Source organism: Perca flavescens, chromosome 11 (genome assembly GCF_004354835.1).
Source record: "Perca flavescens isolate YP-PL-M2 chromosome 11, PFLA_1.0, whole genome shotgun sequence".
Taxonomy (NCBI): Eukaryota; Metazoa; Chordata; class Actinopteri; order Perciformes; family Percidae; genus Perca; species Perca flavescens.
In genome coordinates, this window is record NC_041341.1 from 25051914 (window position 1) to 25078566 (window position 26653).

At 38.7% G+C, this 26653-nt stretch overlaps 1 protein-coding gene across 2 annotated transcripts; it reads left to right on the plus strand.

Annotated features, from left to right (window-relative positions):
- The first annotated feature begins 614 nt into the window (after positions 1 to 614).
- On the plus strand, positions 615 to 25889 carry htr1fa (5-hydroxytryptamine (serotonin) receptor 1Fa). Of its 2 annotated transcripts, XM_028591367.1 has the most exons (4): positions 615 to 740; positions 22007 to 22128; positions 22814 to 22916; positions 23327 to 25889. In XM_028591367.1, exon 4 carries the CDS (start codon positions 23328 to 23330, stop codon positions 24546 to 24548), a length of 1221 nt encoding a protein of 406 aa, XP_028447168.1. In that variant the 5' UTR covers positions 615 to 740; positions 22007 to 22128; positions 22814 to 22916; position 23327; the 3' UTR covers positions 24549 to 25889. The 2 variants fall into 2 exon arrangements, with proteins under 2 accessions (XP_028447168.1, XP_028447167.1); XM_028591366.1 differs by lacking the exon at positions 615 to 740 and having other exon boundaries at positions 21656 to 22128.
- The last annotated feature ends 764 nt before the right edge of the window (positions 25890 to 26653 follow it).

The window sequence follows — 26653 nt, forward strand, 5'->3', positions numbered from 1 at the left end:
TTTGGAGTAATTCCCCTCTTCTTGGTTACATGAAAAAGTGGCTTAATTTATCCTCAGGAATTCTTCTGAATCCTCTATTGCTTAAATATAACAAATGTTGACTTATCCTTTTCATATTAAATACTCGAAAGATTGATCACAAAGATGTATTTTATTATGAATCATGAAAATATAAGAACTTTTAGAAAAGTTAGGACATCACTTGTTGGGAATAGTAACATAAGGGGCTTAAAACGATTAGTTTTCAATAGTTTTCGAAGTCAAAGTCACACAGATATTAAACTGCACTACATATCCTCTATTTGACATCTCTTTTTAGCCCATTTCCACCATATGGAATCCCAAATTAACCTTCATGAATAATATAGTGTGAGATTAAAATACGGTCACAATGAACCACTGACACACATGCAACCTTTATGAAGTAGCCTATCACAGAAAATGATATATTGACTGCTAGAGAAAGCGCTTGTCTCCTTATTAGCCTTGGTTGCTGGAGGTCTGTTATTACTCTTATCTTGTCTTCACACCACCTCCTCACTGACGCACCTCTCTCTGAGCTCTAGCTATCGCCAATAAGCGCGCTCCCGTTGGCGCGCTCGCCCCCCCACCTTTCAGTCGACACTGTAAACGGGTGTCGGCGTGAACGTCGCTGAGCTGTGAATGGACATTAGGGAATGTAATGTTCCTCTGCCACTGCCTGGTTTCTTCTATCATTTATTCTCTGCAACGGAAGCCGGGTAAGTTAATATTTTGCAGGTTGCACATTTGTTGACAGTAAGGCTGTCATGCAGTTTCTGAATTCATGAACCGAAATTGGAAAGTAGTTTATAGACGGGCGCTTTATGTGTACGTGCACATGAGGTGTAATTGATATAACATACATTTCCACTTGTCATCTTAATTGGCTTTTAAACATTGCACTCATCAACGTTGTAAACAACCAGAGCACCTACGCTGCCTCCACCTTTGTGCTGAGTATAACTATTTTACTGCATGTAATAAGATAAAGTCTGGGCATGATGATCCTATAGACATATAGTAGCCTATAATGCATCTATGCATCTGTATCTTTCTAGAATTTTTTGTCAATGTGTCCAATCCAATTACAGTTTTTTCTCGATGACTGTATGATAATCAGAAGGTGATTTAATTATGTAAGAGAGAAAACAATAGCCAAGCTGGTGGTTGTACAGAGTGATTTGTATTGACGGACTGTTGCCAGGATCTTTAGCAGACCTGAATCATTAAGAGGGGGTCATGATGAGGAGATTCCTCTTCTTCTGGAGGGTTAATCTCAAAGCAAAGGCTCTACAGTGACTGCATGTGTTTGTGAATGTTCAGTAGCCTATGTCCACATACCGTATCTGTTCAAAATGAACTTCACATCCAGTGTAGACTTTATTAAAAGTAAGCAATGTGCCCCCCCTAAGACCCATTGGAATTTACCTGGGAATCTGTTCTGCTGCAATGCAATGGTTCTTTAAACCAACAGTGGGTCCACTTCCGGGACGTTTCTGGACCAAACCCACAAAATGATATGTAGTGTGTTTAAGAAGGATAGTGTGTGCAGTAGAAATAGAATGTAAAAGGGAGAGCATTGCGTGTGTGTGTGTGTGTGTGTGTCTGTGTGTTGCAGCATATGTGTAGGATACAGTCAGACTGGGTTGGTGTGATGGAGAGACAGTGAGGGAATCACAGGGGTGAGTGACTCGCAGGCTTTTCGAAATTTCGGGTCTGTGGCAGGATGCAAACTCTGGTCTTTTGCACGGCAGTTGGACACTGTACGTGCACATCCACCATCCTAGCTCTAAATAAAGGAAACACCACTTCCTGTGTTATCACTGCACACTGATATTGGATGTAAATATGGACATATACTGGGCAGGCCCATGCATGCCCACAGCAAAAATGTAAGCAAATGTATGTACAGTAAAGCTAGGAATTCCACTGCAGTGAAGGACATATTATTGAGGACACTTTCATTTAATTACTTGAAATATTGAAGAAGGGCTCCACAGTGAGCTCTTTCTGGCCGAGGAATCGCATTTACTCATGGTACTTAATTTAATGGGGGAGTTATCTCTGAAAGAAAAATAATAGACACCAGTGATGGGTAGCAGTGTGAAACCAAGGACACATCGGGGCTTCTGATGATATGAGGACATGAGCAAGCATTTACTGCAGTTCATCCTGTAGCACCCTGGCTTTTTTATGGGGATCTACCAATCGTTATTTTCCTCTACTGATAGTGATGATGATACTTGTCTAGTGACCGATACCAACAGATCTGATACCAATGGTCTTTTTTTCCAGTTGAGTGGAACTGGATCATTCTTTTATGTTTTTTTTAGAGTGTAGCTCCACACAAACAGGCGTCTGTATTGGTGCCAATACCGATACATTATTTATGTTCAAGACGTGGAGACCAGAGTACTACCTGTAACTATTATGAAAAATGCACCTTGTTTACCTTATTCTTATTTCAATTCAAATGTCCTTGTACTCCTTCCTTGTTTCTTCTATTACTTGCTTTCCCTTAGGGATCACACAACCTTAATAACTCTTAAGATGGCACATTTGATGTCAGCCAATTGCAATGAAATATTAGTAGCCATTTTATAGAGGGCACATTTGCAAGCTTACATGTTACGTAACTTAACTGCAATAGCTTTACAGATGTACTACTCTTTATTTACATATTCCTTAAACATGTTAGAAAGTGCTTTACAAGGAAAAACAACGCAATAAAAAGCAAGCAATAAAAATAGAGGCAAAAGAAAAGAAAAGCAATAACAACAATCTCATGAAACACTAGGAGGATAAAAGTGTCACGTCTTGTCCAGTGTTTAGTTGGTTTCATGTTTTCTGTTGGTTTTCCATTTCCTGTTTTGTTTTGTAGTCTCTCTGTTCTCTCTATGTGTTGTCTTGTTTTACTTCCTGTCTTTTGGTTTTCCCGCCTTTGTGATTGTTTGCTTCGCCCTGATGTCTTTCACCTGTTCCCTAGCCGCATAACCTGTATCACGACGGTGGTTAACAACTAGTTCAATCAACCCAGGGTTTCCCAATACAGCGGCGTGCGCGTTCACATAAAAGAGGCGGTGTTTGCGCGCCACGACCAATCGCAAACATCTACCAGAGCCGCATGTTTTATATAAGAAGAGCAAATTATAATTCTACATAAATATGAAGAACACAGACTCGGTTTTACAGGGAAAATGCAATACAGTCACTGCTTCCTAAAACAGGAAGGAAAGCTGGCAAAAAACATTTGCCGATCACGCTGTAAAAGCGTAAATTAGCCTACTCTTATCAATATCACTTCCCCATCATGGGAATGATGGGGTCCTGACCATAATTACACTTGTGCTTTCCATAATCTGTCGTTGCTTTAGCCTATTATTGCAGTTGCAACCCTGGCAGTGGTAAGCGATCGTGAGAGCAAATAAAATATCTAAAAACATAATTCAAGCCGATGTGCACATTGGCGACACACGGCTCAAGAAGCCAAGAAATAGCCGATATGTAATTCCCTCCCATTAAAATATATATAGGCTATTTCATAAAAATACCCATCAGGGAATGTTAACGGGGTTGTCGGTCTCTAAATGTTTTAACTTTTATGAGCGCACACCTCTATTATTTTAACCCGTTGGTCTCGGTGTTCCTTAGCCTGACAAGCCAGACCCACATCAAGATGTTGGGTCTGGGAACTCACCGTTGACGGAGCTCAATCCGAGGGGCGGGATAAACGGTTGTCTTTCAAATTCCCTCTGCATGTAATAGGATAGCGCTACAACCAGGCAGAGCAACGAAGAAGGTAGCGAAGCTAGTTGATAGATTAAACTTTTGCCATATCCGGTCAGCAAAACTCCGAACACATCTTCCTTTTTTAAGAATGATTTCTGTGTCGCTCTTTGTTCTTTTCTCAAAGAAAAGCTTAACTCCAAGTCTTCCAGAAGACCGCTGTTCCCAGCAGCAGCAGCCATAAGCCCCACCCACCGACTCTATACACGATGTGATTGGCCTCACCAAAATTTGTTTTTTCCTGCTCGCAAGTCAACGGAGAGTGCCTAGACCCCCCTGGCTGCAAAATAAATTTGCTGCCACTAGGGTGCGTCTAGATTTCTAGGCTAGATGTTCCTGGTATTTTTGTGATTTTCCTGTTTTGGGGATTCTGCCTGTCCCTGTTTTTGTATTTTGCCTGCTATTTTCAGGACTCTTTTTGTATGGATTGTTGTTTATTAAATCCTCAAACTCAACACTGCCTGTCTTTAGCAAAAGCAAATGGGGGTGCGACAGTAAAAACAGAAGCACATGTCAAACATTCACAAAAGTTCTCCACTCCACTATTTCTCTACTAATTCGACTAACGGTCGTCCAGGTGAAAAAAGATAAAAGCATCCTTGCAACTTTATTTAAACCTGCATATGACATCATTTCATTGATCCCAGGTAGCTGAAAAGGTTAACATGCTATTTACCAATGTATGCTAAAGTAACAAGAAAAAAATGATGCCTCTACTGAATCTCGTGCTAACTGGGTGTTGTGGCATTGTGCTATGAATATTTCACAAACTTTGACCTGTGACAGCCAACTGGCAAACAAAATATTTAGCTGAGCCAAGTTGAAGGTGTAGAGGAAATGGTTGCTTATTTTTACAATGATGTTGAACGTTGAAAGTGTTTCCCCACTTATTTTGTTTAGCCTGCTGGATCTAAGTGGTGAACTAAAAGTTCATTGATCTGAAATAACACTAAGAGGTTTATAATATATGGCTGGTACATGGACAACCTACACAGCTCCATATTTTTAATTAGGCCCACTGTTTCTGTTTTTATTCTGCTGGTTTTACACATTTTTTTGCACCACCGATAACATCACAGAATGCAACCAAGCTTAAATAACAGGGCCTTACCTTCTTTGACTGGAAGGGAATATTTAATACTTCTAATAATTCTGTTTGTCCTTTCTTGTGACAGAGCTGTCTTTAGCGTTTAATATAATTTCATTAGGACAAAGGTAGTTTGTGCGGATGGCATGCTCTTATGGTCCAACCACGTAAATTAGATTGATGGATTAGAGATGGATACATTTTTTGTAAAAACCTTGGCTTGTGTAAGCTCTTGGTGCCTTTCTATTTTCCCCTGGCTCTAGCAAAGCCCAGACAGATAGACTATCTGATGTAAAGCTTTTCACTGACAGTGGGGAGGGCCTCAATCAAAATCTGTCTGGATACATCTTACCTTTTCATGTCAGACAATGAAAATAGGCCTTTCTGAACTCTGTCTTTCCCTTATGTGTCTGCTAGAACCGCCTATTGTGAACGTTACTACATAGATGGCATAGCATTCAAGAATCAGTGTTTAATTAATTGTCACCAATCCGTGACAGATGAAAACTCAAATTCTTCTGCCAACGTTAGCTGCCAGAATTATGCAAATGCTTGACAGCTCTCATTGTTTTTTTCATGGATCTTTGAAGAGGGGTCTTTAAAACAAAGACAGCATAGAGCGAGCATACCGGTACTACCTTAGGGAATTTTGTTTGTGTGTCCGACAGATGGAGAGAGTGCCTATTTGCCTGCTGTTCTCTTGTTAGCAGAAAGGAATTGTGGCATTATACAGTAACTGACTTTGTAACTTTGACAAACTTGTAGGGGCTGAAGTTGACCTTAAGAGACCATCCATCAACTAGCTACATCTAAAAGAGTGGCCCCAGTCTGGTCTTTTCCTGTGGCTTCTTACAGGAAATTGACTCTTAATGGAACAAGAGTAAAAGCCTAAAGCCCCACTAGCAGCGCCTAGAGGCTGCAGTGTCCATTATATTTCACAAACAAGAGTGTTCTGTACTTACATTTTTGCTCCTCTTACAGCCTTACCAGTTGTGGGGCTAAGATACAAAGCTTGTCTTGAGGGTGCAATGGAGGAAGTACCATTCAGTTATTTACATCCATCCATCCGCCTAACTGTCTGTCCATCCGTCATCCAGTATTTACCCGCTCATCCTGTTGAGGGTTACTGAATCTTCATAGCCTCACTAGCATCACAGCAAGCTTGTTAGTTTTTTTAATCACTCCTTGTCAACTCGTAAGGTCAAACATTTCCAGTCATCAAATCAAATTTGTGGTACCACTGAGCACCACAAGGATGCGCAGAGTGGAGAGCGGAGCTGCCGTGGAGACGCAGGAACACTATGTTTCCTCTGCAGCTTGTTCAAGTCACAGTGAGTCAGAGCTATGCTGATAAAGCAGTCACACGTGTGGTTGAACTTTTCAAAACTACACGCAGACGTTTGTTGCAATACTGTATAAGATGGCATGCCGAAAGCAGCGGCGGTGTGGTTCCACCTCCTCTGAGACACTGGTGACAGACTGACAGGCTGGAGGTTGTAGGGATGGGTTTGGGAGGGAGAAGGGAGGTAGGAAAAGGTTTTTGTGTATTTTGTGTGGTGTGAAAAAGCTCTAAATTAATAACAAAATGTTCCCAGTAAATAGGATGAATAGGTTTGGACTTATTTTTACAACTGTAATTATATTTTTGTTATTCCGAGAGAGAATAACTAGAGAAACAAAGCACCAGTCCCCCGGTATAAGGCATAGCTGAGGCACAAACTATAGAACTAGAAACTAGAAAACTAATGGAGAAAAAAGCATTCCACACACTCAAGTCTGTGCAAAACTAAAGCAAGCTTCCGGTTAAAGGTCTCCGACTTGAGTGTGCGGATGCTTTTTTCCCCCATTTATCATCACCGAGAGAAACTTCTGAAAAAAGGTACTGTTCGGTATTGGTACCAGATTCCAGGTAGCGGTACTGGTACTAGCATCAGTTCAAATGTGAACGATACTCAACCCTCCTTGCCTTCCAATGATTTGTTCAGGTTTAGGCACAAAACCACTCGGTTAGGTTTAGGGAAACGTGGTTTGGGTTATAACTACTACTTTGTTAAGGTTAGGGGACCTCATGCTGCCATCCATGGAGGACATCTACACCCAGTGCTGTAGCAAGAAGGCCAACAGGATAATAAAAGACCCCAATCACCCAGTCACAAACTGTTCTGCATGCTGCCGTCAGACGATTCACAATTTTTTAGTTTTAGGCACAATACGAGATAATTAAAATCTCAAGGTAAATAAATCGCCATTTTTGTTATCTTTCATGTTCTGTGAGGGACAATTGAGTGAGATTCAACTGTTTTTTGTTTTGGAGGGGAGATATAGACACACCCACGGGGGGAATCAAAGTGATCAATGCTACTTTACCAATAGACCATATATTATATACCTAAAATAGAAGTATTTTTAACTAAGTTAAGTGCTGTAACGTAAAATGTTTATAGTGCCATAGAATGAGAAAATCCGAGCAGCGGTTGTATTTAGCCGCTACAGAGCTCCGGGACACTGGCTACCAGCGGCAGTTGTTTAGCCGCCAATAGGTGATTGCGAGCCGGCTACATGGTCCTTTCAGGGGCCATGGAAGTTGAGTTTAGCCAGAAAAGGTGAGCGTTATGCAGCGATGACAGTTAAGTTTAGGCACCAAAACAACTCGTTAAGTTTAGCGGTGGTTAAAACACTCCTGAGGAAAGAACAAGCGTTTCCTGGGTGAAAATACACTGTGATTTATGTTGACACCACGTTGTACTATTTCATTTTAAGATTATTTTCCATTGAATATAGAAGTTCATAAATAAGTGTTTTGGCATGGCTGACCGATATCCATGGTATTGAAAGGGGGATTCAATTCCTGCTTGTTTTTGTTTTGTGAATGATCACAAATTGTACCCTGGACACACCTACTAAGTGCACTTTTGTTGTTTGTATTTTATTTCTCTTTATATTTTACCCCATGTTTCAACTTGCACTTGCATCTCATGTCTTAGATATTATATATTTAGTCTTAGATTTTGGTATTCTTTTTTAGTTTTTTATAAATACTGTATTTAATGAGCATCGTTGGAAGGTGCCTGGGGCCTAAGATTTCCATTGCCAATTCATTGCTTGTCTAAATTTTTTGCACACATGATAAGAATAGATGGACTTATTTACCTCCTTTGCTCCCGTCAGAATTACTATGGCCGCTAGAGGGTCACTTTGTCACAGGTAAACAGACAATATGTGGTTTTGGGGCACCTGCTGAAATTCTTGGAAGTTCTTATTCCAGTTTATTAACAGGATGATTTTCTTTAAAGATAACGCTATATCTCTTCATCTCTTTATCAGCAAATCCTGGGACATTAATGTGTCTGTGTCTCATACAGCTAATGTCTCATTCAATAGCAGTCTATTGATTTCTAACACCCATGTGATTAACAACATGTCAAAGCTGCTAGCAAGAACAAACGGTTGAGTTTATATATATATATATATATATATATATATATATATATATATTTATTTTATTTGAAAGAAAAAGGGGACAATACATATTAATGAACATTTTCACAAATGTAAATATGCCAGATTATAGCCTTAGGCTAATTTCCATCTGCAGACCCCCTGGCAGGTTGGTGTTACACACAAATTAATGAATACATACAGAGACACTATATGCAGACTATATACAAAGAGACAAGGACAAGAACAAGAACACATCTGTCAACTTCTGATATACAGTATTTATTAAAAATAGATCATAACCAAAACCAAACAACAAGCGCAAAGCACAAAATAGCTTGTGGATGCAATTTTCTGTCCTTCTGTGGGGAAGGACAGACTAAATAACATCACCATCCTTAAAGCTGAGTTGCTAGGATGGCAAAAAGGAAGAAAATCTATTTATCAGAATGGAATTAGCAGTAGGGCAATGTACAACATTCACTCTTCCTACATACAGAATATGCTTTTATTTAAAATTAGCTATTAAAATGGGATCCAGACAAAGGACTCATCTCAGATTGTCTGCCATTATCACAAACTTGACATCTGTGAAAGATGGTGGTTGAAACTCCACCTCTTTGCTTTTATTATTGAACACAAAACTGTCTGTAGTCATTCCCCCCTCACAGATATTAGCTTGATGTTTCAAAGAGATGAAAAGGTAGATTTGTCCTTTGTGTAACTTTGATTACTTTTCTGTTGGTGCTGACTTTTTGAGCAAGCAGTGCCATTCTCACAACCACAAAACATTGCGCTTATTTGCTGAATGTGTGGGATAAGTCAAAGATCAAAGCTAATATGTTATGTTATTGCTTGGTGAATTTGGGATCCAGGCAGCACTCAGGGGCACATTGTAGCAAGTCAAGCTTTGAATGATAGATACTGTAAGCAATGCACACAAAGGCGGGCTAGGAACAACTTCCAGTTTTTCCTCCCATTTCCCATTAGTCTTAGCTGGGGACAGGCACAGAAGTTATGTGTCAATTCACCAGGGGCCTCATGTATAAACGTTGCGTACGCACGAAAAGCTTGCGTACGCTGGTTTTCACGGACACTTTGTGATGTATAAAAAATTAACTTGACGTGAGAATGTGCGGGCCGTCACGCAAACTGTTGAGCAGTCGTGAGAATGTGCGGGCCGTCCGCAAAGTCTTTTCTGGCTCTGTAACGTGGCAAATTCTAACTGAAAAGTGCCAAAAATCACTAAACATTACAAAATAAAGTTTCCACTACAGTTACTGGCTTACGTCTGTAACGTTGTCTATGAAAAAAAAATAATTATATCCGCTGATACTCCATAAAAGTTTGATCATTTATGTGGATAATGTTTCACATCTTTCACACAACTGTTTAATTCGCAGGCTACTTAATCTCTGTTAAACATGAGGATGGAAAATTATTGATAAATCCACTTAAAATACTTTCAATCATCCTCTGTATTTCCCATAGATGAAATATCTTACTCGCAGAAAATTACACGGAAAATGCAGTAGTGTCTAAAGTCTTTAGTTGCTGAGGCTCAGACATCCATGGCGCACAGGAGGCAGGACGCACGGATCCATCTCCCCAGGAACAAACGCTGTGTCGGGGGGACTAACTCATGTGATGCGTCATTAATCCCGTGGATGATTTGTAGACTATAAAGTGAACAAGGTGTACCCGTTCCACCAAACAATAGGCCGTCTTGACTGTTTTAATTCTGCACATATTTCTGTTACTGTAGTCCTATTTACTATTTCATTATTTCATCCATGCTTGGCACAGCGGATCTGTACGCACTGTCACCTGCCGCGGGCCTCACTAACATCTCCTCCTCTGAGTCAGGTCTCCCTCGCGCTGGACTCAGTTTCACTGAGCTACTAACACTTAATAAATAAAATAAATGGCATTACATCAGTGAGTTCAAGCTGCTTATTATGCGTAATTTGGACTGACACTGAGATGTATGTTGTTCTGTAACTGGTGTGGCGCTGCCACTATTCTCTTGCTTTACACTTTTATTATTCTGCCATGGTTCGGTGCATTCACCGCCCGGTCACCATTTGCCATTCTGGGCATTTTCTTTTATTGCTTATCCAAGATGACAAACCTCCAAACGGAAAAAAAATGTCTTGCCTCCACCTCCGCGATCAGCACCTCAACCTCAGTCAGTGAAGTTTTTTATTTTTTTGTCTGCAGCGGGATAACCCGTTGTGATTGGACAAAGAATGACGTTGGGGGCTCATTTATAGTAATTTCCATATTAATTTATGGGAGGAGGCAAGGCGGGGTCAGTCACTCATTCATGTGCGCTCAATTTCACGTGGATTGTCATGTATAAAGGAAAGGTGCGCAGGATCTGGCGTACGACCGGTTTTATACATTTACTGTGCGTAGGTACTTTTCAAGTTTTGGCCGTATGCCATATTCTGGTATGAAAGCTGCGCAGTCTTTTATACATGAGGCCCCAGGTCTTCATCAACGATTGAGGGTAAAACTGTTGCATAAATTTCAAATGGTTAATAAATGAGCTTGATCTCATGTTGCAAAAGCGATGAGCACAGTTTTAGTGCCTCAACTGATTCGCACTAGGGCTGCACAATATATCGTTTTGTTATCATCATCGCAATATTAACTGGTGCAATACACATATCGCAAAAGGCTGAGACATTTTTTATCAGTAGAAAACGTCATTTTAAAATGTAACTGTCATTCTTTTTTAGTGGTGCCTTTTATATTCAATCCAGTAAATAAAAGAATGTTGGAAGTGATCGCCTTTCATTTGTTTTAAATTCAACAAGCAATTGTTGTATTTAAGTAGAACACTGAAAGCAGCAGAAATGCAGAACTGAGTATTTATCGCAGGTAATATCGTTATCGCGAAATTCAACGTTATCGCATATTTTTTTCATATCGCGCAGCCCTAATTCGCACGTGTAAAAGTGTTTTAAAAAAACTGGATTTGATTGTGCAGCACTTGTCCATTACTCATCCCATGAGGATTTGCAGTGACCTCAATGATGCATTCAAGTTACTTTCAAAACTTTGTGTGTGTGCGGGAGGGTTGTTGATGCAGACAGGATAATGCGTGCGTGAGTATTTTGTGTGACTGTGTGTTAATGTGTTTGTGTCAACTGTGAACTTTCTCACAATGTGCACCGCATCACTCTCTTCCTACTTATAACTGATTTACTGCACAAGTGTGAATATCCTGTAATGTGTTCCCTGAGCTTTATAGGCCCACTTTTATTGCTCTCTTAAGCTGTACTGGAAAGGAGTCACACTCACACAGTACATCCTAAGAAGTGTGAAGTCTGGAAAGCCATTGTATCGATAGCAATCCTCTGGATGTTGTTCTGGTAGGGTTGTAATGGGAAGACAATTTGAATTGCACACATCTTTACTATCATCAACAGAAAACTCAAGGCACTCTTCATGAAGAGTTTGGTTAACTAATAAAGGTTTGGTTTGGGTTGAGTTATTTAATAAAATTAAAGTGATTTGGGAAGTATTTGCGGCTTATGTGAGCATTTTCCATATCTGTGAGCTTGCAATTAGGATATTTAATTTCTGAGGGTTTGGCTGGTTAAGGTTGGGTGAGGTTAGGTACAAGAAGCATCATTGATCGTTCACTGACCTTCTCTTTATCTTATTATCAAGTAAACTCATCTAATATCATTGCCACAATAGAGGAATCTGTAATTGGCTTAACTTATGACTGTGAGTGTAGTATTGTAAAATAATTGTCTTGTAAACTTCTTACATAAGGTTTTAAGTATGTGGGCCCAGAAGCAACTGTTACTGACAACGTTTAATTTGATACATATAAACTGTAGACTGAGGTAATGAAATGACGTTTTAAAATATGACAATATTTGCACGTTTGCAGTCATTCACTACTCCACACTATATGTTGACCACAACATGGGCTGATACAACATAGTAAAATGTCGTACATGCTCCTGCTATCCTTTTGTTTACTCAGGTGTTGTTATAAAACAAATCCATTACTTATCAGTTATCTGACAAAATATTTCCGCATTTTTTACAAAGATTTGTTTTTGTGCTAACTGCATACAATTGTCAAGCCTCCATGCTAGTTGGATATGTCCTCTATCAGGATAGGAGAACCTCCCTCGTACATTAGCAACTATAGCTTGTCCATTTGGAGTTGGCTGTCATCCAGAAATGTTGTTCCTTACTGAGGTTGTTGAGAGCCTGTGTGTCCCACAGTGATAATGAAATTACAAAACTAAATATTTTTAGGTGGATTGTTTTGCATGACTGCCTTAAAATCACAGCTGTTACTCCAGGTCACTACCGATTCAGTGACCAATTCAAGTCACTACCCCATTCATTTGTTATTTTGGGCTTTCTTTTTGGGAAAATAAACAATCCAATTCCACTTCCCGAAATCAAATTAGACCCTAAGTAATTAGCTAATCCTAACTTTAAAAACAATTTAAAAAAGAAACCAAAAAACACACTGTACATCATGAATCTGTGTGTAATCTAACGTAATTAATGAGCCACCCTGCTTGACCACATCTTTTCATCTATGTTAGGAACAATAATAATGTATATTATCTGCCGGTGAGCAGAGTAAAGGCTGATGGACCTTCTGAAAAATTAGTTTTGAAAGCCCTTAATCTCAATACTTGATAACGTAATTCAATTGGAAGTTTGTAATATATTGAAGCCCAGCAGCTATGTTAGTCATTCTCACACATATTTAAATTATAAAGCTTCATGCTGCTGCACTCAAAGCCTTTTCTCTCACCTTGCAGGTTTTAATCACTGATCTGTTTCCAACAGTGGAGAGCATGCAGTTTGATTCAGCAGCATATCAGAAGAAAATTCAGTGTTGTAAATTACCTTTTTTTAGAAGGTTTTATCATTTATTTCCATAAACATGTCACTAATACAAATAAAGCAAAAATCCCTTCCCATCATATTCTCTCACACACATAGGTCCACCTTGAACAATCACATACAGAGAGTGAGCCAAGACAATTACTTATCTTATTTTATCACCCAGTTTCTATCCTGCATTAGTAGCTACATTTTCCAACATCACTTTAACAAATGTCCAGAATGAGAGTGTACCTGTATAACCTTGATCTGCAACAACTGCAAGGAGACTTACTGAATAGATTGGTCCGTTTCTGTGATGCAGTATAGTGAACAGTCCACCCACCATGTATTTATGTGGCAAAGTTATGTTATTACATTGCAGTGCTGTTGATGCATTCAGGGACAACACTTCTGAGACATCAAAGTTTGCTGTTGAACAGCAAACTTTTTAAATCAAGAAAGGTCAATTCACATTATTCTTCTCATAGTGTTGATTTTAGTCGTATGAGGACATGCCATTAAAGGCCATTAAAAATTCCCTTTCCACATGAATTATGTATTTTTACATGGACCTCCCATTAGTTTAGCCATTTGCTTCATTGCCTCAACCCAGTCCATAATAAGGTGTTAGCTCCTGCTGGTTTAGGGAGGTACACTGATTATGACAGTATTTAGTCTAATTTTGTATGTATGTATGTGTGTGTAAACATATAGCCACAGTGTATTCATCTGACTGAGAGAACGGCTGCTGCACAAACTCATGTTGATTTGTAAAGAGTCATTGTTTATGTTTGAGAAATAATATGAGGTTAATACTAACATATTGATTTATGCACTAACTTAAAGCTTCATTAATGAGTAGTATTGTGATATTAACTTCAATCAAATGACTGAGCATAATGTGAAAGCATGCAATCACTCACCTTTGCAGCTATTTGGACCTTTTTAATCACATTAATTGAGTCTCAGTCTCTGTTATCAAACCCCAGAGCAAATCTCTCTCTATATATTATAAATTAGCAAATGAATACACTACACATACAATATAGTTTGACATCATCATCAGATCACAGATATTGAAACCGTCTAAGAAGTGCATGCATGCTAAAGTCCGAGGATGCATTTTAGATTTTTGTTAATATTTTTCAAATTCTTTTATTGAAATTACAAATAAAATATGGGCCACCTTATATTTGTGCAATTTTTTCCACTAACCTTCTGTTCTATTTTCACTATTAATTTCCACCCAGACCATTTACACATCTTTTATTTACACTCAGTTTAGACATTTTCTTATTTTGAAAGTAGGGTTCAAGTACATAGCATGATTGACAGTTATATGATTAAAATATTATATTATTTGTATTAGCTATTACAGGTGTTAATTTGTTGTCAGCTAAATCTGTAGCAAACATTTCAAGCATCAGCAATGTAACTTTCAGAATGAAGAATGTTGTTCCCTCTAAATAGCCTGATCCAAAATAACTAGCTGTTAGCAAATTACGTGTATATACTCTAACATTTCTTGGGCACGCAACTATGTCATGGCAGGTGTATTGCTCAGGACCCAAGGAAGCAAAGTGTTGACTGTAAAGTTGTTTGAATGGGCCAAGCAATCGGCTTGTTCCGAACAGGTACGCTTTGAACAGGCACTGCACTAGTGAACATACTTGTAAGAGGGCAGCGTTGCTTGCAGTTGTTTTAAGCTGTAAGATCTGATTAACCTGCTTCCTCTGTGTGCTGCCAGCCCACCACTGAACAGCAAAGAGAAAAGGTTATCCGCTAGCTGGTGAACATTTGAGCAGGTATTTGTCTTTAGAGCTGGAGGGACCAAAACAGAACTAAAAGAAAGTTTAGAGTACCTCAGTACTCAGAGAGAATACCTCAGTATTCAGGTAGCCAGAACACAGCTCCAAATGAATCAAAAGGTGAGGATGTGGTGTACACATATTTTGCCAATGCATTATCCGAAACAACTTAATTAGCTAATAATGTCTGGCTGCTGTTCTATCTGGCAGTGTGGGTTGATGTAGTGTTAAGGGGCCATTTTTGGCTGGTGATATTCTTTATATTTTCTTCTCTTCAGGAGTTTTCTAATATTGCCTCTTCTCCAGGGGAATAGCAATTTGAATTCATTAAGACCACATTTCTACTTGAACATGATCCTAACAGCTGTAACATTTGGGTACACTGTAAACGTAGATTTAGTTGTAATTCAACTTGTTAGTGGTCACTACTTATTCTTTCATGTTTTGTTAAAAAACATATTCATTACTAAATTCAATTCAATTCAATTCAGTTTTATTTATAGTATCAAATCATAACAAGAGTTATCTCAAGACACTTTACAGATAGAGTAGGTCTAGACAACACTCAACAATTTACAAAGACCCAAATGAAATTAGTTGTTTGTAATAATGGATGTTAAAAAAAACTATTATTATTCTAATGTTTAGTAAAACATTCTTGTGAACCGTATGCAGTGCACAGATCATATTACAGTAAGCAGAGATAACTAAGGATGTTAAGTTTCTGAATGGGAGGGGCGGGGTCATTTGAACTGTTCTGCCTGAAGCGGTGAAAAGGCTCATGGGAAAAATAATATATGTTCTGAACGGCTTCTGTCCTAGTTAAAGTGTGTTTTAATAATATTCTGTTAATGTTTTGGGGGCACATTAATGTATGGTTGCTTTAGTTTTCATGTTTATCTACATTTATTGTTGCACCATGACCGAGACTCAGGTGGGGACTGATGGAGTCTGGGCAGTGATAAGGTATATTGAATTTATATATATTTAAAATCAAAATTCTGTTTTCTAAGTGATACTTTCCACACAGCACAATACATTAGAATAATTCAATGTTATAAGTTGATAGTTTTCCTTAGTTATATTTGGAACTAATATGTTGAATATATTATTTTTGAAATCATACTGACATAAAGGAAAATAAATAATTGGTATACAAAAGAAGTTATTTCTTCAGTAGTGACAAGTTACATAATCTTTTATATCTTTTGTTTGTTTACATGTTTAACTTAACATCTTATTTCAGACGACATGACTCCAGAAAAAATGTATGTTTACTAATGATTTTTAGTAATGACTACTAATGTAAACTGGATTTGTCTACTGCATCAACTTACCGCTCTGTGTTAATACAACTTGACCTGTTAAGTTTCACCTTGTGTAAGAACTTAGGTTTAAGGCAACGGGTTTCCATGCAAATTTCTAGTAAAGTCAACTAATTTGGGTTAACAGCATATCAGACTATTAATTATATCAAACTACACACCTGCTGGGTTAAATATAAAAAAAAAAATCTTTGAAGTAAATAGCACAGATGTGTCCGGCTCCTGTTTCAGCCTTCTGACAAGTTTATTATTTTGAAAACTCACATTTGTATCTCCAAATTATATCCAATTTGGCAATTTAACACTATTCCCATGCAGAATGTATTAAATCATGCCCACCTGATTTAATATATTTACTATCTGATTTATACCGTGTTCATCCTAATTTGCATTGTGTGTTAAGGGCAAACCTATTCCTATTACACTGACCTTGTCTGTCACAGTTGTATTGGAGATTATTTTAATTTCGATGATTTGTAATGTAGAAGAGTGGAGAATTAACCGACTAGTATTATGTTTGTGTGATTATTTAGCTGTACCTTGATTTAAAGACCCTTATGTATTGCTGTCTGTGACAAAGTAAAAAAGCGTAAAATCCTGTAGGGGCTTTTTAACAAGGTAAACCGTAAGTCAGCCTGTTAATGGCGGGGGGTTTTGATGCAGCGCGTTCCAGTTTAAGAGCGCAGATCAAACATACCACCAGTCATGCTGGCTTCAAAGGGACTCTATCAGTTAAAAGGGAATGCCTGCTTCATGGAGTCTGAAATAAACTGTTGATGACAGACACCAGTAACAATTGCCCATTGATTTTAAACTCAGTACACTGCTTTTGGCATGTATTGCTATAGTCACACTAAACTTGTATTGTTAATGTGGAGCCAAAATCACTGCTCGCTTGATAAAGGCTTGAGCGGAAGCTTTTTATAATTATGGAGAATGTCTAATCAGAGTGATTTTTCACATTATCTAATTGCTGTACCACATGCTGTATGTGTGCTTGCCAGTGAAATCACCAAAAGTATGATATATGAATAATTGAGGCATTCTCACCATCATCTTTTGACAGATAATGATAAATTCTACCATGTTTTCCGTCTAAATGCAAGAGCTTTTAACCCTAACCACTAACCCTTTGTCAAGCTCACTTCTGATTCTGACCTGGACTCAACTTACAATTTTTTAAAGGTGATTTTTTTGGTGAAATTCATGTCTTTCAGTCAAGTCAAGTTTATTTAAATAGCACGTTTAAAAACAACCGGAGTCGAACAAAGTGCTCTACAAGTTAAAGTGAATGGCACAACAATAGCGAGTGAAATAACATTGACAAAAAACATTATATAAAAAAAGCTCAAATATGAAGTCTCTCCACGTTTGAAAGAATTCATCCTCCTCTGTAAATGTGCTTTTTACTTTCTCCTTCCTTACTCACGCATGATGTGACAGCAGCAGAGCACTGAGGCCAGATTTCTTTATACAAGCTGGATGATCATACAGTACGTCACCAACTTCCAGAAGCATTACCAGTCTTTCACGGTGTAGATATTTGTAATGGCTGTCCTGTATGTTGCTTCATTGAACTGAGTCAGTTTAAGCTAATGCATGGATGTACTGTATATAAATCAGCCTTAGCCAAAAGTACAAAATAAGGAAATTCAAATCTATACTGCATTCACATCCCAGATTGAGTGTAGGGGCACACATTGAGCAACTTCACAAGAAATAGACGTACAGACCCACAGATGCTAACAAGAACCATTAGATCCTTTTCAGCACGATAGAATACTGAAAGATGTATGTATAAAAAAAGGTTTCTGTCAACACAAACATTACTAAACGTCCTCTACTGAAAAATGTGTTTTACTTATTGTTACTTCATTTGGATGTTTCACTGTACAGAATGATTTATGTGCAGACTTTGACACTAGAAGGCTGTTTTCACTTTTACCTGCTGAAGGGGGAAAGTTTCTCCTTATTATGAGTCTAAGACGTGTACTTTATGCGTGTACTTGCTTTATGCACAAGCATAAAGCAAGATTTTTATGACATCACAACTAGTTTAGCCAATCAATCATGGTCCAATGGTCCGTATAACTAGAAGCCTCCAGTGCACATACACTGATGATGGTGATGATTTTGAGAATCTGTACAGTTAAATACCAAATATTTACACACAGCACACCACAAAGTGCGAAAGATGAGGTAAAAATGACCATTCGATGTGATGCACTGAGGTGTCGTAAAACCATATCGTTCAACACTAGAAATCACTGAAAAAGAATGTTAAATATGAAAACATTCAAATGTGTGCAACGTGCATCATGAAGTGATCCAGTCAAGCTTGAAACAAGGACACAGGTCAATGAGTGAGAACATTGCACTGCTGCAAAGTGGACATGACAGCAGTTTAGCCCACTCAGGGTAATGGGAATGATATCAACCCTTTTTTGAAATGCAGGACAGTTAGTACACACATTAGCCATTAGCACATACGTATTGTCTTTTAGTCACTTGTCATTATAATCCCAAATACTAGTCACTAGTACTTTTTTTTTCTTAATACTTGATGTGGAGCTAGATTTTCATGCTAGTGGTCTCATCTGTAAAAATGTGATTAAAAATGAATAGCAGTTGAATGGGAAAAAAAGACTATTAAAATATTAGTGGAAGGTTTAAGTACTCAGCCCTCTAATGAGCCTTTTACTTATTCAAATCGTCCCATGCCATTAACATTCCCAAAAAATACACTTTATTATGTTACTTTATCATGGCCATGTTTTCATGTAGGGTGTTTTTCTGTACCATAATGGTATAATTCATATTTACCTTCACTTATGTATTCCATTTCTTTCCACTTTAGTTTCAGGAGAAAACAAAAACAGTATTTTATGTTCTTAGAGGGAGCCCTTTGCAGTATTACTACCTGCCGACTTTGTCATTTACCTCCACAACCAAATTAAATACACAGCTGAGGAAAAATGATAAAGAGACAGACTGGCAAATGAATGAGAGTTGCTGTGCCGTCAGGTGCTGCAGTAAGTCATCTATTTTGCATCTTTCCAGAGGCTGTCAGTCAGCTTTTTCACAACTCTCCTCTTTAACAACTACACTTGGCACCTTGATGCCCTGCTTAGGCCAAACTGTTTGCGTTTCAGAGATTGTTCTCCATGTGACGGCTGCATCTTCCCTTTTCTTGTGAGAGAGAGAGAGAGAGAGAGAGAGAGAGAGAGAGAGAGAGATTGAATGTCGGGGGGTTGACATTCTTTTCGGTGACTGCATACCTAGAGTAAAGTTGAGGTTTGTATGTGTGTGCATACAGTATATATATATATATATATATATATATATTGTGAGTTTACAGTGTATCTAAGGGTGCTTGCTTATGTGTTTGAGCTGTAAGCGAGAGTTGAGAATGGAATAAACTAATCTTTATATCTTCATCTCTGAATGTGGAGGAAATATTTGACACGTTTCTGCTTTGTCAGCCTCCTCCTTATCTGCACAACCTTAATCTGTTACTTGTAGACTGCAGGAGCATCATCATGCAGTATTTCTGTAGCTTGATATTACAGTCCCATAATAACCAACTCAAATTGATTTTGAAAATTATTATTTGAGTGCTGAATAAATCTGCTAATATTGTAAAATCTACTGAACGCTATCAGGGTTTACTGGTTCTTATCTCTTATCACCCTCTCCATAATCAGCAGATCATTGATGAAGGAAATAATGTGCTGTAGCAACACCATACAAAACGAACTTGAAAGTTACAATATCATTTAACCCTTGTATGTTGTTCATATTTTAGTTAGACAGCCAATGTTCCCGGGTCTTGTGAACCCACCACATTATTAGGCTTTTAAATCAATACAGCCATAACAATTTATTTAAAAATATTAACAGATGTTTACTTTACCTCAATTACCAATGATATATATATCATTTATGGTTCATATTTGCCATTTACCCCTGTGAGATCACATTTATGATCATATGATCATTTTCGTTTTTTGTGAGAAAACAAGGAAATTCAATTATAAAAAAGGTTAAAAAATAAATAAATGTATTATTGGTGCTTATTTCTTAGACCTTAATCAGAACAGGTGAAAGAGCATGAAATGTAACAATTTTGTAACTTTGTGTGGGAATAGCAGGTGCAGAAAGACCTAGTTTCATAGCACCTACAATTAAATACACTCATATGTAATAGTTATGTGTAGGGGGGGTGTACCGTGTGCAGTCATTGAAAATAAGTTATTTGTTATGTTCTTCACAGAAAATGAGCCAAGGCCAAGGAGTTTGAGTTAGAAGAAATAATAAATAGCATAGTTTTTCTTTTAGCAAATATTGAAAATGGGTCCCACAGACCTGAACAACACACAAGGGTTAAAAACAATGTGACCGTCAATCAGTGAATGAAGCTGTTGTCCCTGTTTTGCTAAATTCATGCAAGGGCACTGGGTTTTGTTCTGAACAAAGCAGAGAGCCGACTCACTCTGCCTCGCTGGAGCTTATCTTAAGATGGCCTTGAACAGAAAGCCTGTGTTTTAGAACTTTTAGAGACAAAAGCAGATGATTTTCTTTGTTGCACCTTATGACAGGCTGACACTGTTGACACATACTGTCAATCTCCGCATGTAGCCTACATACATGCATGCTCATACACACGCCCCGCTGAGCCCATACTGTCTATTTAAATATATGTTTGTGCACTATTTTCAGATGCTCAGAATATGTCAGTGCAGTGACATAGAGCACAACAGATGTGCAGCAGTAATTATCATCTATCTATCTGAGCAAAGTGATCTGCATATCAAGTACTGTTTATATCCAAATTCATTCGAGGGTACTGTACATGGGAAGGCGTGTATAATTGCATCACACTCAGAGGAAGAGAATTTTGTTGTCTTTAAAGACTTAAATTACAGGTATGAAGAAACAAATACTCTCTATTGGTCCACAGCAATTTGTTCTAGAATAGCTATGACACCATTTACATTTTGAAAGTATTTTGCAGTGTAGCATAGTGAACTGTGCCCGACTCTTCTCAGCAAAGAGCTTAATTAAAGTGTTTGGTGAGACTTCACTTTAGGAAATAATTTTCTTGCACCAACCCTGAAAATCAATTTGAAAACCTTTGCTAACAGGCCAGAGCTGCTGTTTTTTTTAACACCACGCTCTGGCACCGTTAACAGTGAGCTAGACAAGTGTGTCAGGAAAAATATAAAGTAAACATAATTTGTAGTTAAAGTAATATAATGTAAAAACAGTGCTATGGTTCTTCAATAATCTAAACGGTTGTGTCAGTATGCTTTATACAATACAATAAAACCAACACACTAAGCAAAGAGCACCTAGGTGACTCAGTCTGGATAAGGGATGGCCAGTGCCCACACCTTGAATGAAGAAGGGAGACAATACTCATATGCCTCTGCACTGCTACTACACATTTATACTGTATAATGTGCTCAATATTGTAACGATGATGAGAATGATATACCATATACGGGGTTAGCTATGGTCCAACAGTAAATACACATTTCTGCCTTTATATAGAAGCCTTTTTGTCAAAAAGGGGTTTTGAAAGTGTTCCTGGTAAATTATATTAGCTGACACTGCCATCTGTTAAGGTGAACTGAAATCTCTCATCTCATTCCGTTGTCATGTAGCCTTGGCACCCTGCTCACCCACCCATCTACCCCCTGGACCTACTCTGGGAATCAAACAGTCTCAGGAGAGACCCAACAGTCAGAGTTTGGCTGCTTCTGCTCCATCGCCACATTAAGTAAAAGTACTGTACTTCTTGTTTCTATAGCAACAGTTCCCACTCTATGTCTTCAGGACACTGCAAGGCCGAGAGTAAATAGGAGAGCTGCACTGACAATAATACAAACAATCATAGTGGCTGTTGTTAAATTATTAATCAACCAATATATTCCCCATATACAAAGAGTGATATTTTTGGATTGAAGCAGCTAACAGTCTGATGTTGTATGGCTTCAAATATAGGCCTAAGTATGTTCATGGAAATAATTCCAAAAAAGTTATCCACCAAAGTTTCGTATTCTTATTAAGTTTGAAAAGCCTTTGAAACAGCATTAAGACTGTGATGTTATGAACTCAGGGTACTAATATTATTATGCAAGCCAATGAGCTATGTAAGACTGACCCTAATCGGAAGAGCAGAAGTCACATAGGTGAAACATCTTAAAATAAGAGCCACAGATTCAGAAAGTGGTTCACATGAATTGGAGAGTTGATTGAAATTCAAAAAAAACATGCAAACATTAGCTTTTGAGAAAGCATTCACGATTCGTTCATCTGCTGTGTAGGTGTACTCGTCCTTGGCTTGTTTTTTTACTGTATTGCTTCTAAATCTTTTTTTCTCTCTTCAATCTTACATCCCTATTCTCCTCTCTCTCTCTCTCTCTCTCTCTCTCTCTCTCTCTCTCTCTCTCTCTCTCTCTCTCTCCCAGGTGTTAATGAGTGATAGAGGTTATGTGATGGCTGAACAAGCAGGCAGGACAGATCCTGCTGCACACTGAACCAACTGGATGCAACACATTAGAGCCTAGACAGGTAGGACTGGATCGCTGGATTTTGACTTTGACAAGTTAAAATAAAGATTTTCAACCATTTAATGGTGTAAGGCCTTGGGCACAGTCTTTAAAGTGCATAATCTTCAAAAGCACATTCTGAGTGAAAACTTTCTTTTTATCCACTTTGGCATGTTTTATGTATGAAGTGCAGGAAGAAGAATAGTACAATTCTTGCAATCATTTTATAGTGCTAAAATGCTGAATGACTGATTAAATTACATGCCATATTATAACCAAATTAAATAAAAACAATATACACAGCAGTCAAAAAATTACAGACGCAAAAGGATTTGTCATCTACTGAATAAAGGATTTTTTGAAAATACTTTTTCCCTAAACTCCCTGCTCCCTTATGTCTAATGTACAACTCCCTTTCCATTCTGCTTGCAGAATGGATTTTCCCAGTTACACTGAGGGGGTGTTTGCCACAAACAGCAGTGGTAATGACTCACTGGAGACCACTAAACTCCCTCCCAGTAAGATCCTACTTTCGCTGACCCTGTCTGTACTGGCTATCCTGACTACATTCTTCAACTGCCTGGTGATCACAGCTATTGCAGTCACGCGCAAGTTGCACCACCCAGCCAACTACCTCATCTGCTCATTAGCAGTAACCGACCTGCTGGTGGCTGTGCTGGTCATGCCCTTCAGTATTATGTACATCCAGAAAGAGACCTGGCACATGGGCCAGGTGGTGTGTACCATCTGGTTGAGTGTGGATATCACCTGTTGCACATGCTCCATCCTGCACCTTGCTGCAATCGCCATCGACCGTTACAGAGCCATTACTGATGCAGTGGAGTACTCCCGCAAACGCACGGGAGCCAGGGCTGGGGCGATGGTGGCAGTAGTGTGGCTGTTGTCCATCCTCATCTCACTACCTCCTCTAATCTGGCGGCACTACAGCGGGGATGCAGAGCAGGAAGACCAGTGCATCATGATGCACCATCACATTACCTTTACTTTGTACTCCACCCTTGGAGCGTTCTACATCCCCCTGCTGCTCATACTCATCCTCTACTACAAAATCTATCGGGCCGCTCAGACCCTGTATATGCGCAGGGAGGCCAGCCGGGCCAGCCGTCACTCATGCATGACTAATGGGAGCATGATCCCATCATCCTACCCTGCTGGAGATGGTGATGGCGATGGGGGACCTCGAAGTCCAGAGCCCATAAGCCCACCAGAAAAGTCTTTCTCTGAACCCTCAACTGAGGAGCCTCCACGTGAACGAGTGCGTGTATCGGTAAAGGCTTTCCATTGCAAGTCACGCCGGCATGAGTCACGTAGTGAGTCACGTAGTGATTCACGTAGTGAATCACGTCGGAGCCAGTTTTACCAAGGACCACGGATCTCAGGCTCACGGGAGCGCAAAGCGGCATCAACGTTGGGGTTGATAATAGGGGCCTTTGTCATCTGTTGGTTGCCATTTTTTGTCAAGGAGGTGATTGTTAACACCTGCAGTTCTTGTAGTACTTCGATGGAGATGGCTGACTTTCTGACATGGTTGGGCTACCTCAACTCGCTAATCAACCCCCTCATCTACACCATCTTTAATGAAGACTTTAAAAAAGCTTTCCAAAGACTTGTTAGGTGCAGTCATTACCTCTGATCGTTACAATTGTGCATGATCATACCCATAAACCACCACACGTACACATGTAACTGGCCGGAGGTCAGAGAGTACTGACTGTATACTGACTAAATGTGCCTGAGAGACAATAAGGATTTGACTCCCATCTCCACCAAACACTCCAACAGCCTACATGACACCAGCTCAGCAATGAGCTTTGAAGCAAAGTTCCATGTTGAAATCCAAGTCCTGCTATTAATAGAACAGCCTGAGATTTCCTTGATGTTAATTGGCGTGTTTGAAAGGACACTGACATGTTGGTTTTTAGAAAATAGGCCATCGCTGACCTTTGAGGTTTGGGTTCTGAGCATTAGGATCAGCCCCATTAAAGGAGCTTGAAATAGCTGACCATTATAGCTATTCCATCTAATGACCTCCCTTCTATCTACTCCAAGCTGCTGGCTAACGTGTAAAATACCACAGCATACCAAGTTGTGATTTCCTGTGGCCATTATATTATAGAGGGTGATATTTATCTGATTGACTGTCGAAGTGATTGTTAACAAAAAATGTTGAATGTGATTTGTCTTCAGCAAAACACTCCAACACATATGAATTATACATTTGTAGATTGTTAAAGCTTTTTGTCTGGTAATGGCAATGTACTGTCTTAATTCATTTGAGAATCCGAAAGCAGGAAGTTATTGCCTGCCATTCATAAATTTCACAATGCTGAACTCAACATACCATGATAAAAATGTTTAGGATAAACAGCTAAGAATGCCTTCAATGTGAATTAAATGTGACCAAATCATACTATTAATAAAACATTCACAATTTTAAAATAAGATTTACTTGGGGACCAATAAAAAATGTAGCTTATTTCAACTTTACAACAAAAGGTTACCTTTTGGAGAGGTCTTAAGGTATTGGGGTTACATGTTCTATAAGATACTGCCACTTTAATTGATGTTTTGCACAACATTTTATGTTTCTTTAACTTATGTAGTGGAGTATTTATTTATGCATCTATCCTGGAGCCAATAAACACCCCATCCCATCTCACTCCCACGCAATAGCCAGCATTAGGTCAATGAATGTGAGAACCACCGGTGCAGAAATCCTCATTACATTGATCCCACTCAAGTACTTGGAATAGAACTACTATTTCTTTAGTGCCTCCAAGAGGGCACACGATATGTTGATGGAAATATTGTGGATGAGTCATGTGTGAGGGTGTACTGTACGCCTGAGAGATAATACACAGTTTGTTATACACACACATACATCAGTGACAGTATGACCAGTATTTGTAAACTGTTTCTTTCTTTGTCTCTCTCTGTCTCAATAATAAATAATAAACAGTCCACATATGAATGATCTTCCCCGTTCTTCTGAGTTAATGATCATTTTCTGAGTGAAGATTTGGTACAGAATGTGTACGGAGAGAATGATAGCAGGAACAACATAAATTACAACAAACTGATAATCTTTATGTTTGAATGAACATTGATAGGATATATTGCAACCCCATATTTCAATCTTCTGACTGTTAAATGTGAAGAAACCAGTTATTTTCCATATTCTGATGTGATGGTGCCCCCTTGTGGATAGCAGAAAGACTGCAGACATTCCAGTTGGCTGTGATGAACTGCATCCCTCTCTCTCTCTCCCTCTCTCTCTCTCTCTGGATCTGGAAATATGGTATTGCTCATATGGCCTCATACATCAAACAAATGAAAGTAATTAAAAAAAAGACATATGCATCATTGTGCTGGTCCTCTCTGTCACATAGACTGTTTCATGGAAAATATATATTTGCTTATTATTATACAAGAAATATTCTAAGAGTACATTGAACCAGAAACTGAATGCCTTAATTCACTGTAGCCTATATGTGATAGTGAACCTTTTCCATTGTATCCAGCCCTCCCATCATAGCCACTAGCCTTCAATAACACAGACATTCTTTTTTTTCCATCTGTCTTGACAAACTTATTGTTATGGGGATCATGTTGAAATCCCATTTTCTATCCCATTTTCTATTTTAAAAATGGAAAGAGGAAAGAAAAATGTCTCTTTTATTCCCACCTTTTCTCGCCAGTTTGAAGTTCCCAGTTCCACACACCATTGTTGTGGAGCTG

Excerpts from the sequence above, each read along its gene's own strand:
- htr1fa (XM_028591367.1), top strand. The coding sequence starts at position 23,328 with ATGGATTTTCCCAGTTACACTGAGGGGGTGTTTGCCACAAACAGCAGT.